At 41.5% G+C, this 14,084-nt stretch overlaps 2 protein-coding genes across 2 annotated transcripts; one reads left to right on the top strand and one right to left on the bottom strand.

Moving 5' to 3' along the window:
* The first annotated feature begins 4,754 nt into the window (after window positions 1–4,754).
* On the top strand, window positions 4,755–7,703 carry stc2b (stanniocalcin 2b). Its single transcript, XM_012837742.3, has 4 exons — window positions 4,755–5,583; window positions 6,061–6,203; window positions 6,321–6,532; window positions 7,015–7,703. Exons 1-4 carry the CDS (start codon window positions 5,445–5,447, stop codon window positions 7,388–7,390), a joined length of 870 nt encoding a protein of 289 aa, XP_012693196.1. The 5' UTR covers window positions 4,755–5,444; the 3' UTR covers window positions 7,391–7,703.
* A 1,242-nt stretch (window positions 7,704–8,945) lies between these two features.
* Window positions 8,946–12,740, bottom strand: bnip1b (BCL2 interacting protein 1b). Its single transcript, XM_031571755.2, has 6 exons — window positions 11,768–12,740; window positions 11,454–11,546; window positions 11,160–11,251; window positions 10,861–10,965; window positions 10,609–10,727; window positions 8,946–10,314 (listed from the first exon to the last, which is right to left on the bottom strand). The coding sequence occupies exons 1-6, from the start codon at window positions 11,849–11,851 to the stop codon at window positions 10,118–10,120; spliced, it is 690 nt and encodes a 229-aa protein (XP_031427615.1). The 5' UTR covers window positions 11,852–12,740; the 3' UTR covers window positions 8,946–10,117.
* Window positions 12,741–14,084: the final 1,344 nt, after the last annotated feature.

The following is a 14,084-nucleotide window of genomic DNA, read 5'->3' as shown; positions in this document are numbered from 1 at the left end:
TACAGCCGGAAGCTCCTCTAGACGCTCATTGAAAATGGTAGTGAAATATGTGAGGGGGCATAGCAGGGGCACCGCAAATACCCTCCCCAATCCCCACTGGGATTGCACCCTGGCTTCTCCCCAAACATCACACACTAACACAGACCTACCCCCACACACTCTTACATACGCCACTATCATCTGCTGACCACTCATACAATCCAAAAATAAGAGTTAACATTGAAATTGACCCCCTAAAAATATCTCAAGCTCCCAGTTAGCGCAGAACTGACTTGGGGTTGAGTGAGTGTGTGCCAATGAACAGAGTTATACTCCATCAGCAGTTATGACCTTAATCACAGGAGTCGCATTAAAGGGAATATGAGATCTCAAATCTACTAAGCATATCACAAGTCAGCCTTCCTTTCATTAGGCCTTCAAGACTGCATGATAATCTCAACATAAAATCACTTTGCAATTAAGGAAACTGCATGATATGCTGTAAAAATCCCTTTCTCTATGCATTTGGCAAGTGTTGCTTAGACTTAAAGGATAAACTTTGTGGAGTTTTCTCCTTCTCCAGTCTCCAGTTCCCTCTCTGCCCTGATCTTGACCCACACTGGGCAGTTCAGTCGGCAGCCCAAAGAGAGTTAAGAGTTATTGTAGATAAGACTGATATAAAGTAGGTATCAGATATCAATGACTATCTACACTATGAAGTGATGTTAAATATGTCTATATCACAACAAGATGTATGTGAACAATGGCAAATAAAAAGAACCTGGTAATAAATACAAGCCTCCAGTTTAGCATTAACTGTTGTAGCATGTTCAGTGACTGAAACTGCAAAAATGATAGAAATGATGACGTACTGTATGCAACTTGTGTAACAGTCTGAATTACAATTAAGTCTTGAACCTGCATGAAGCTATATTATTATTATTCATCTGTACACACTGACCGCTGTGTAAAATGAATATCATCAACGCATTTCCATTTTCTGAATAATATGTTTTTTCTCTCTGGGCTCAAACCCTGCTGACGAATATTGATAAAGGCTGGCCATTTTGAAACTGAGCAGTCAAACACAAACACCCCTCTCTTCTGTTTTCTGCCCAGAGTGCCTCCCCCTGCATGTTTGCATGACACAGGGGTTGGTCACATGAATGACAGGTAGATCATTACTACTATTGGCTGGGACTGAGGAGGTTGTTATGTTTGTCTGTTGTTTTGCCTACAGTCCTCCCTGCTCTCAAACAAAAAAGTCTTAGTGTCTGCATTATTTGTCTGCCACTGGTGGCAATTAGTAGCATCATAAACAAAGGAAAAAATGAAGGACCTTTACAGAAACTTTGCTGTCATTAACATGCCTATTTCATTAAATGTACAAGCAGCTCTGTGTTAACAGTTGTATGAAGATGGTGCCACATGACTGCCATTTTCATGACACTTTAAACAGTGATCAGAGCTGTCATTTCAGGCTGCAGTGCATCATCTAAGGTCTCATCTTGTACCCATAACCCATTACCATGTCAAAAAAACAAAACCATATCCACAAGAAGAACAGCAGCTGCCTGGATGGAGGTGGTGACAACATCCTCAGCGGGCTTCCAAGTCACAAGGCAGTCTTGTGCACTTTTTCAGGGGGCTGAAAATGTTTATTTGAACCACAGTGTCTACCTAAAACTTACTCCCCTCTCTCTTTCTCTCTCTCTCTCTCTTTCTCTCTACCTCTCTCTTTCTCTCTCTCTCTTTCACTCCTCTTTTGGCAGCCTGTTAAAGCATGCCTGATGCCTGATGCAGGAGGCACGAGCTGTCTGCGCTCAGTTCCACGCCTGCAACTCCTCAGCATCACACTGCGGTGTCAGCATCTGCCACTGGTCAAGAAGGGGGGCTCAGCACAGGACCCTGTGGCTCAATCAACACTCTCATTACACAGCCAACACACACACACACACACACACACACACACATACCTACAGACAGACACACACAGAGAGACACACACCAACGCACACAAATAAAACAGCGCCGACATGGGGTGGCGACTCATCACTCTGTTTTATGGTGCTCCTACTACATGACAGGCAAACCATGTATAAAGCAGAGCACAATGTTTGGTTCAGCGCTACCAACAGAATGAGCGTCACTAGGAATAGATGGAAAGTGAGATTGTAAAGGAAGGAAGACAGACAAAGGAGAGGGCTGAAAAAGAGAGACACTCTGGCAACCCCATTTTGACATTTATACCTTAGCAACTCCCTTGTTTACATCCTACATCAATGGTGGTCTGCTATCTTATGGGAAGGAGAATGGGCTACGGCCTGCTCCACCTGGCCTCTCTTTACTTCCTAAAGAGGATGCACCATCTTACAGAGGTCACTGTATGACTGTCGTTTCCAAACACACATTTTCCCCATACTTCACGTCACAGTTGTTTGCAGGCTGCTTCTGGAATCGGGTGGTACATTATGTCTTGTGTTCTGTAAACACTTAACTGAAGACTGCTGTGAATGTGGTAAATATTTACGTGACATATTCACAATGACTGAAATGACTTGCTGTTGGTTCTACACCACTTTTGGTCCCTCAGAGAGGCGAATGGTGAATGGACACCTTCTAGCCGCACAAAACACCCCTCCTACCAGAACCCCTTATTTTTCCACACCAACGCCACTAACTGTAAGAACTGAGACAAGGCAAATTCAGTGACTTAAAGGCACAGTCCTCGATTCTGCCCGAAAGGTTGTGATATTTAAGCTCAACATCCCTCCGTCCTCCTGAAGCAAAGTCTTAATTGCCTGGAACAGATAGTAGAGGACCCACTTTGTTTGTTTCCATTTACAGGGCCAGCTCTGTACACGAACACCAAAGGTTTTTTGAGCACACACACTGGACAGACAGCTAGAGGAAGGTAAGGAGGATTTCGCTGAATTTGATGAAAGCTGCAATGGATTATAATCAAGAACTGTGCCTTTAACCAAAAAATAAGAAACAAGGTTGACTTTACATCACCAGGCCTAAAAAGCTGCCTCTCAGCAATGCTGAATGCTGAATGCAAACTTCGTGGAGGACCCAGTTACCGAAGGCTGCCTTTCCCTGAAAGCACTTTTTGTGCTGGCTGATGTAAACAGCAGAGCTTATACACTGAAGCCCATGCTGCAACACAATGTAATTTGTCACTGTGCATACGCTTCGACTGAAATCCTGAGCTCACCCAAGCACTCCATCCTAAGGAATGGCATCCTCCTTCCTAATCCCACTGTCTGCCCAAACAGGCCTGACCTGGAAATGTTTGTATCCACAAGCAGGACACAGTTCTGAAAACAGCTTGCTTCTGCCATTGGGTAATGGCATAGACACATTCTGCAAATAGCTACTGGTCTGCGGTCAGCTGTACGGATGTTTGCTGATCGGACCTCTCCGCTGTGCCATTGACCTGCTGTTTAAACTAACCCTCTCACTAGATGTCAGAAAATCACATCAATCAAGTTGCAGCAAAGTATTCAAAACAAGTATCGGACTTAGGCATTGGCAGCTGTAACACAAGAATGGCACAATCATTTGACCCCTGCCATAGCTCACTGAGAACCCCACTACCTCTAGCCTACTTCTCTTTATATTCTCCCAAAGCCTGACAAACTCACATACATACATTTACACACACTCACTTATTCTGTCTCTGTGTCACAGATGTGCACCCCACCCCCTAACTACACACACACACACACACACACACACACACACAGAGACACATTAAATAAACACTTTTGGATAAACACATCATAGCTGCACGCTATGCATCTGACAGATGGATTCCCTCACAACACCCCTATGACTGCCAGAGGTAAAACAGGTTTGATCATCAAGTGTTGTTATGTATTATAACTAGGGCTGTCAATAGATTTAAAAAAAATTAACTAATTAATCTCACATTTTGAAATTCATTAATCTAGATTAATCGCGATTAAAAGTTTGTTTGTCTGTTTTTTTTTTTTACTTCCAATGAAAAATATCTCAATTTCCATACATTGTCAATCAAATGAGCTGTGACACCCAGGTAATTGTCATTGATGACTGATGTCCAGTGGTCACCAGTAAGGGTGACGGTGGCAGCTTGCTCGAGGAGCTGAATTTTTCGTGCATGCTCTCTCGCCGTCATAAAAGGAATGTATGCGAGACACAATGGTGCTCCTCGACGTTAAATCGTAAGAGTTGTCTCCTGAAGCAATTCGAATCACCTCAGTCAGCCCAACGTCCTTAACTATGTTCATGGTCCGACAGTCACCGGCAACCCAAACTGCTAAAGCGTTGGTAACCTTTTCACGGACTGGTCTAGTTATTTTACTAGAGAAGTCGTAGAGTGTGGGTTGGCGACCATCTAACCTGGGACTGCTTTCTGTCGGGTGCTTTGCATTAAGGTGATAACTTAAAGACGAGCTGCTTCTGTGATAGCTAAATTCAATTTGACAAATGCTACATACAACTTTAGTTTTGTCGATTGTTCCGTAATTTTGCCTATTAAACAGGAAACTTTCCGCCCAACAATCCCTCAGCTCTCTCCATCTTCAACTACCGCAGTGGTTCTCAAACTTTTTCTGTCATTCCCCACTTTGAACAAAGGGGGCTTTTGGTAGGCCAAGCCCCCTACTTAATTTGCCCGAGGGGACACAGGTTCAAGTCTGGCCTGATGTAATTTCCCAATGCTCTCCCCACCTCTTCTCTGCATCGCTTCCTGTCATAACTTCATAACTACATAACATAACTTCTTTTTTTTTTTTTTAAGTTGCGTTAAAATATTTTATCGCATTAATCGCGGCCGCATTAATCGCATAGATTAACGCGTTAACGCTGACAGCCCTAATTATAACCTCTCGCTCCCTTTGTCATTAACTTATTTACAACTTGATTTTACTGCTGGTGAATGTAATTCTGCATCAATGCTTTATAAGATGCAACACCCTAAACATACAGGTAGTAAGTGTCTTTAATGGTTGAATGTTGTCTGATAGCCTTTGACAGACACATGTTCTCATGGTGGACGTCAGATTTATATTGGCTGGATAAGGACTGTGTGTATGCTGTATGGGTTCTCTATTAATGTAACCCCGCAGCTCGTTAAAAATTCTCTTTAACCACGTTGTCTGCAGGCTAGTTTACTTAAAATAAATGTCCCCGCTTCTCCAGTGTCGCTAGCACTACTGACAAACTCTCCACTCAGCTCTCATTGAACGTCCGCCCTTCAAACTTGGACGTGGGTCTCGTAACTTGCGATTGGCCAGCGGCGAAATGACAGCACCTGCTTGGCTCCTTCAGACAATCTGTCACAAGCGTTAGGCAGATATAGGCAGCATCCATTCCTTCGCCAACGCTCATTCACACTGGTAACAGATGAGATACGCACAAAAAACCTATGACCTAACAACGACCGAGTGACACTTGAGCGTTTACCAGTTTCAGAAGACATGGACGTTAAATTGGCTTTGGGCATTTTAATATTTTACATTTTACATGAAGTCCGTGCTACAGATGCAACCGAGCATGATGCATCACAGGAGAGAGCCCTGAACCTCCAGAAGAGAAGACTTTCTCTGCAGAACACAGGTAATGATTTGCTCATGAGACGCCTAGATAGCAGCCTCTGCCAGCCTGTTACAGATGTTGCGCGGACATAACCCTGGGGTCTGGAGAGGTGCCCCGTGTCCATACATTTTTAGCGATGCACAGCCGAGAGTGACAATGTATGAAGTACAGGTATGAGCGAAACAAAACTACAACCTGTGTAACAATGAGAGTTTAAAATGTAGAAAGTAGCTTTTCTTTGAATTCGTGTTTGGACTTGGCAAAACTGCTGCGCATTAATACTCTTCGATCAGATGCATAGTCTATCACCTATGTAGATCATTAGCCTACATTATTTTTTAAAGCAGCAGTTTCGAGTAATTAAAGGCAAATCCTGGATAGGGCTACTTATTGTATAATAATAAATAGGCTAATTAACATTGGATACGTTATTATCAGCCCTGTTAATGCATGATGTGATTTTGATGATCATTCGTGAACATTTGTGTGTTTGTGTAGCCGATATCCAACATTGTCTATTAAGTGCGGGGGATGTCGGCTGTGGTATGTTCGAGTGCTTCAGCAACAACACCTGTGAGATTGGTGGCCTGCACGATATCTGTCTGACGTTCATGCACAACGCTGGCAAGTTTGACTCTCAGGTAAATGCTTTTCTTTCAGTAAGGTGTCTCTCAATCTTTCTAGATAGATAGATGGGTGTATACACTTGTCATGTTGCCGCTCTGAACCATGTTAACCCCCTTACCTTTTTGCCTCAGGGGAAGTCCTTCATAAAGGATGCACTCAAGTGTATGGCCCACGGACTGCGGCAACGCTTTAGTTGCGTGAGCCGGAGGTGCGTGGCTGTGAAGGCGCTGGTATTCCAGCTGCAGCGTCAGTGCTACACTAAGCACAACCTTTGCTCCGCGGTGCGACAAAACGTCATCGTCATGGTGGAGATGATCCACTTCAGCGACCTTTTCCCTAAGGGGTGAGCCATGCTATCCTAGACATCGAACGACCACTCTAGATTACACCACCATGCTTTGAATCAGTTTGAATATCCCAATAGCTGAGGTCGCTGTCCAGAATGGTTCTTACTTGACTCATTTGTGATTTAGATGGAAAACTATTTTTAATTGGGATATTTAGGAGACTTTAGTGAAGAGGGGACGCACAAGCAACATAATTATGAACGCAAACAGGTCAGAATAAAAAGGAAACCCTGTTGTTTTGGCTGAAAAATTGGAATACAAAGAGTAAGGCTACATATCGCATGTCTTGAAGTGTGTATTTCAGTGATTGTATTCTATCAGTGACAGTTTGCATCTCTCTAACTGACATCTGGCATGACCAGAGCAGTGGTCATGCATTAGTATAAAAATGTCAGGTCAAGATATATACAGAGCACCATTTTGGTGTCAGACCTGCACACTACCAGTTAACTGACAATAGAGTCTCTTTGTCTGTCAGGCCTCACGTGGAGCTTGTGAACATCCTGCTGGGCTGTGGAGATGAGGTAAGGGAGGCGATCGGCCGCCGCATCCGAGCGCAGTGTGAGGTCAACTGGGGGGCACTGTGTGCCAGCCTCAGCCTCTGTCCTCTGGGGAAAGAGGGAACTGACCAGCCCCTCACCCCAACCCTGGCCACCATGGGGGGCCATGGGAATACACTGCCCCCTGGAGGCCAACTGGAGGGAGACAGGGAGCAGTCTTGGATGGAGGAACTGTTAAATGAGAATGACCAATCAAAGCTGCAGAAGACTCTCAGTGCTGTCCAGCCTCTTCAAGATAACAGCAGTGACACCTTAAATACTGGGACTCAGGGAGCAGATAATGGGGGACACTAGAGATAAATCAGAAAAGCAAACACAGAGAGATGGATCTCTCTCTCTGTCCCTCTATCTATCTATCACAGCAAGAATCACACGTAGGCCTGCTGTACGTTTTACCAGAAACTCTGCAACTCAGGGCAAGACTTCCACCTCCTTACTGACTGTTGGGGATGACAAGAAATACAATTCACTCACACGTTATACACACAGAACACACAAACACACTCACTCAAACACACACAAACAAACATGCAAAACTCTCTCTCTCTCAAACACCCACCAACAGATCCATGTAATTCCATGGGCAGTCATACACATGCTGTACATCTGACATCTTCTCTGTTACCAATGGCTGGGGAGTTCAGATGTAGTATGGCATACAGCACATTTAGTAGAAACGGAGATATCTGATCATAAAAACAAACAGAGGATTTGCTACCTATTGTATTTATTCCAGCTCATTTTGATAGGGTTTTGTGCTGTTTTGCTTCAAATCAAATCCTGTTCTGTTTCAATAATTAATTTTATGTAATATTTTGTTGATATATGAACACTCACCTGCCGTTTTTTTTGCTACCTGTCTCACACATGTATGTCTCGACAGACACTTCAATTTTTCTGGGACGAGCCAGACTGCCATTGTCATTTTCTATGTGAAGCAACTGAATGTCTGTACTACATCAAGTCAGTAGATATACATCTAGTAGTCAGGTACATGCAAGACATTGTAGTTTTTTTTCCTCAGAAGCCTATAAGCTGGTTTGAATGAAGTACACATGTACTTGTATTTTACACTTAACATGAACTTGTAAAAGTTGACAGTGAAATAAGGTAACTACCTCACCACTTCACAGCTGTGACAGATATTATAGGGGCAAAAAAATATATATATAGATATTCCAGATATTGGAACACAGATATTTCACTTTTTACAAGGTACTATTTCATTCAAACAGTGCATTCTCATGTTGTAAGACTTGTAAATACAATATATTTTTTATTTATTTTATGAGATAGTATGCATGAGATCGATATATTGTGTTCTTAACCTCTTTTTATAATGAATAATGTAAATACTTTGTTCTTATTTTAAATGATTTGGTTTTATCACAAGTTATGTTATATTGCAGTGTTTTTAATGAGCGACAGATGAAGATGCTATTTCAGCTGAACGTGAATGTGTCAGTGAACACAACTGGGCATAATAAAGAAGCAAGCCCATTTCCCTCTTTAGTATTGTTTTGTTTTGTGTCCTCGTCATCATCAAGAATGACATATTTTATATCAAAGTCAAAGGTTCATCTGCTTGAAATGCTTGAAAGACCCTGCTGATTTTCAGCACCCTCAACTCGTCTTGTATGGCAAGTGGACTGCACTTAAGACAAGCAATATGATTAATCTGGCAGATCCCTGAAGAAAGCAAGTGCTGATGTATTCCCCTCTGACAACCTGCGAGGAGATATGCCACTTCCTCCAAAGCTTTACAGAGTAGAAACCACACGTCATACAGTAGTCTGCCTCAACATGATGGCTGAGTTCCCTAAGCATTGTTTCAACGTAACTTCAAACATTACAGTTGTCTTCATATTTTATTGAATATTGAATACACCAGGCTAAGTAAACCAGAGGTAATGACTTAAAATGTTGTGACAGGTAAGAGAGCACAGGATAAACTCACGTAGGCCAAATCACATCCAGACAAGCCGAACACCAGAACGTGCAATGGCAGCCTGACCCCCAGTGGCAGTGTTAGAAACATTTTACAACAGGACAGCACTACCTTCAGACAGACAACAGAGATGGGAAAGTCAAGAAATAAAACCCCTTAAACATAAAACAATTTATACTGGGAGATCATTTTTAAATTGCAATGGCACGGTTGCACAAAACACAATAAACAAACACAGAGATAAGTTCAACTTCTTAATGTAAACACCTTTTGTAGGGCAGCGTGTGGTCATTTCTACACAACTTCTTCATGATGAGGCTGATGCTTGAGTGCTATATCAGGAAACTGTGAACAAGCTTGGTTGGCTTGACCTATATTACATCCGAAAAACAATACTGGCTGATTACCCATTATGTCTATGCATTACCATGCATACAAATGAGTGCATTCAAGGTTTTACTGTGGCATGTACCACTACAACATTTACTTAGGCTAGAGCATTATATAATAATGCATATAAGATATCATAGGCTTGGGTCAGGTAAAGACACGTTCAAGTTTGCACCACTTGAGGTTGAAGATCATCTCATGAAATTCGACATATGAATAGGTGTATGAAACACTGGTGCTTAAGAATTGCATTAGTTTTGCATATTGACCGTAATTCTAGTTTCAAGTATTTGGTGTGCAGCATATTCAGGAGGCAAAACAAAGTCTCATCTGGTCACACAGCAAATTATCTGTGTTCACCTCTTTCAAAACAACACCCAGTGTAAACAGATTATAGTTAATTCCAAACGGCAATAGTTAAAATTCTCCTCTTCAAGTCTGTAATTGTGGTAATCTAGTCTTATCACATCTTAGCATTCATTCTTTTCTACCCTTTCGACTAACCTATTAAAATGACTGTGAATCCACTACCACACAACCAGTGGAGAAGGAGTACAAGTACTCTAACTATATTCACTCTGTATTGTTAAATGTCCTTGTCTTGTCCTAAAACAACCTTTTTTTTTACAGAAAGTACACGAGGAAACCTATTAATTTTCATCAAGACCTTGCCTTTATGCCTGTCAAAGGAAAGGAAAGATTCTCTTCTTCACAATGTAGACTACAGTGGCCAGAAATAAACCCAGAGCCAGAAAGATGAGGAGTTTGTCTGTAACCTCTCGTCGATTGTATTTAAAGATCAGTTTCCTTCCTAAATGGATCGCCCCATTCAGTGCCTTGAATTCCTCACTTGTTTCCAGAATGGGCCTTGAGGACATCACTGTAGTAGGAAAGAAAATCAGGGAGGAAATGTAACATACCTATGATGGAGCAACACTCGGATCTTGCACCGAGACAGAAATGAAATCAGACCAATACCAAGCAAAAGATGTACCAATACCAACTAGACCACCAATACCAATAACTAGGCAGATGCAAAGAAAATCCAAGTGCAAGTCTGAACTCTGAATTTTCTACAGTGTGACAAATCTGTCTGCGAAAAAGCAGTCTGTCTGCCCTTTCATGTTCTGCCACCCCAAATCTTAACTCAGTCTCATGTGTTTCTCAGTCTTACCCAGGCTTCCAACAGTCCCCTCACTCTGCTGGACCTGTTGGGACATCAGGCGGTTGATGCTCATGAGTGACTCAGTGATGTCACTGTATGTCTGAACGAGGCTCTCTTTGGTGGCGTTCCTAGAGGCACGCAAGGGCAGGGAGACAAAAAGGAACAGTTCCACTCAGCAGTATTTGTTATTGTGATGAATGTTGTGAGCATGAGTGTATAGGAGTACATTGTACTGTACTCAAGTGCTTGTGGAGGGTTCACCTAGGTCTGACTGCAGAGATTTCCCCACTCAGTAGCTCATCCCTCTCCATGCTGTCTATGAGGAGCTTGCAGGCTAGATTCGCCTTCCGCCACATAGCCTGATTACTGAAGCACACATTGGCATAAAGGAAGGTTCATTTGTGATGTGATCCCAGTCATAGTCATCGTGCACAGCCATCCATTAAAAACGTAAACAACTTTGACGTAAAGTCAAGTCTTTTACATTGCAATTTTTATAAATAACTATCAAGTCAGGATAGGCTATGTATGCTCATTTAGCCTCTTTAACAACCACTTACCTCAGCATATGTTTTCTATGTCCATCTGCCTCACACAGGATGACAGTTTTAATTGTCTCACTGTCTTGTTCCTTCGCCAGTTGCTCTAAATCCTGAAAAAAGTAAGTGATTAGTAAGGATTTGAGGAGGCGGGGAAAATAGCATAGCCTATATCTATTGGGTCTAGACTTTCAGACACATCCAAGAATGCACCATTTGTAAACATACCCATGTGACGCTAAAGTGATATCACAACTTCAAGGACTAATTCAAAGATGATCCTGAAAAAGACAGACACAGAAAAGGGTAACTCACCTGTATCCTGCGTCTAAGATGACGGACCTTGTCTTTGACTTTGAAATTCAATTCATCCAGTATATGTTGGGGTCCTGGGCAATCTCTTATATCCTGATTTAAAACACAAACAATTCAAATGTTTGTGCAGATTTTAATGTACTTAAACGCCGCGTTGTCATAACTTCAATCACTTTCAGAAAAAAGGCATATGCCTTTAAGTAACGTTCGCTACGCTCGTCAGGCATCCGTTAATATTATGCTCGATTAGTTCGGTCTCGTATGGTAACCATCTTAGGTAACATTATAACTTGTGGTAAAACTTTTATGTTTACCTGTATAAGTGCCTTGAGTTGTAAGTCCTTTTTGATGATTTCTTGACTACAAATTCGAACACTAACATCTGGGACTACCGCCATCTTTTTTGTTTTGAAAAATGGTGTCAGATGATTGGCTAGACTGCTCTTTGTGCACTTTCGTGGTGGTTGACGAATAATTCAGTAATTCATTACTGCCCCCTACCGGGCTGCATTATACTGTAGACTTAGGATGACACAGAAAAGTTGTATGAGAGAGTGACCTAATACAGGCTTTCTGATGGTTGACATCTCTTCCTGGCCTTCCTACAAACTTTCTGCACAGTGTGGTGGTTTACTGTGCAATATACAATGGAGTGTCACTGGTTAAGATTACAAATAATTCACTATAGCCCACCTGCTATGATTGTTGTTGTGTGTTGTGCCAGAAACACTAATTTACTTAGGTGAATGCAATTGGATATTTTGATCTATTCAATGTGTAATGGTAGTGTAATTCTGCAAATTCTGCTTTATTCTGCTTTTTTTTACTACCTCCCCATGGCTGAGAAATACAAATGTTAGAAATGTTTTAAAGGGTCGCGCAGCAGAGAGAAAATGGAGAAAAACAAAGACCACTATCCACCACGATATCTACAAAGATGCACTAACTACCTATAACAAAACCATCCGTCTAGCAAGGAAAGATTGTTTTTCCAACATTATTACAGAAAATGCTAGAAATTCCAGAGTTCTTTTCTCCACCATTGACCAGCTGCTAAACACTGTCCCTGCCCCCCCTCTATCCTCAGCAGCTAAATGTGAAGAGCTTGCTCTGTTCTTCAAGAACAAAATAACTTCGATCAGAGCTAGTATCACTACTAGTGGAGGTGAAATTGACATCAGTAGATCTTGCAACGTAACCATGAGCAGTTTTACATGTATCACACTAAGTGAACTTTCCAAAACCGTCATCAAATGTAACTCTACAACCTCAGATATTGATCCTATACCAACAACATTCTTTAAGCGAGTGTTTGATAGTGTCTCAGGTCCGGTCGTAGACATTATAAACACATCCCTTAGAACTGGCGTTTTCCCAGATGCCTTCAACAGCTGTTGTAAAGCCCCTATTAAAGAAACCCAAATTGGATAACAGTACACTAGCAAACTATAGACCGATATCAAATCTTCCATTTATTAGTAAAGTACTGGAAAAGATAGTATTAGTCCAATTAAATTCCTTTCTCGAAGAAAATAACATCTTGGAAGTCTTTCAGTCAGGTTTGAGAAAATATCACAGTACTGAAACCGCTCTCACCAAAATAATTAGCGACCTCAGACTAAACTCTGATGCAAATAAAGTCTCTTTCCTTATCCTGTTAGATCTTAGTGCGGCATTTGATACCATTGATCACGACATCCTAATCAATAGACTTGAAAAGCTTATTGGGTTCTCTGATTGTGTATTGAACTGGATCAAAATATATATCAGAGGAAGGAAGTTTTATGTTAGTCTAGGAGACCATAGGTCTGATAAACATGAAAACTGCTATGGGGTTGCACAAGGGAGCTGCTTAGGCCCATTACTCTTTTCTCTTTATATGTTACCACTCGGTGACATCATCAGAGAATATAATATAGATTTCCATAGCTACGCGGATGACACACAATTGTATATATCCGCTGAACCCAACGATGCGACAGCCATAAACTCCATTACCAACTGTTTATTGGCAATAAACAAATGGATGAATGATAACTTTCTTAAATTAAATGAGGACAAAACTGAAGTCATACTTATCGGACCCACATCTAAAAGAGAGATGCTAACCAAGAATCTAGGATGCTGACACCCAAATTTACTTAGCTTTGACACCTAACAAAGGTGGTCCCCTTGAATCTCTTTGTGATTGTATTGAGCAAATTAACCAATGGATGTCTCAGAACTTTCTCCAGCTAAACAAAGACAAAACTGAAGTAATAGTTTTTGGTAAAAAGGAGGAAAGATGTAAGATTGCCACCCTTCTTAACAAAAAAGGACTTAAAGCAAAGGATACTGTCAGAAATCTTGGTGTCCTCTTAGACAGTGATCTAAATTTTAACAGCCACATGAAAGCAATTACTAAATCTGCGTTCTACCATCTCAAAAACATTGCCAAACTTAGGGGTTTTATGTCAAAAGATGACTTGGAAAAACTAATTCATGCCTTTATCTCCAGTAGTGTTGATTACTGCAATGGGCTGTTCACAGGCCTTCCCAAAAAAAACCTTAAACAGCTTCTAATGATACAAAATGCAGCAGCCAGAATTCTTACAAAAACAAAAAGAACTGACCACATAACCCCTATACTGA

This window comes from Clupea harengus, chromosome 8, assembly GCF_900700415.2.
Source record: "Clupea harengus chromosome 8, Ch_v2.0.2, whole genome shotgun sequence".
Taxonomy (NCBI): Eukaryota; Metazoa; Chordata; class Actinopteri; order Clupeiformes; family Clupeidae; genus Clupea; species Clupea harengus.
This window is presented reverse-complemented; position numbering and strand designations above follow the sequence as displayed.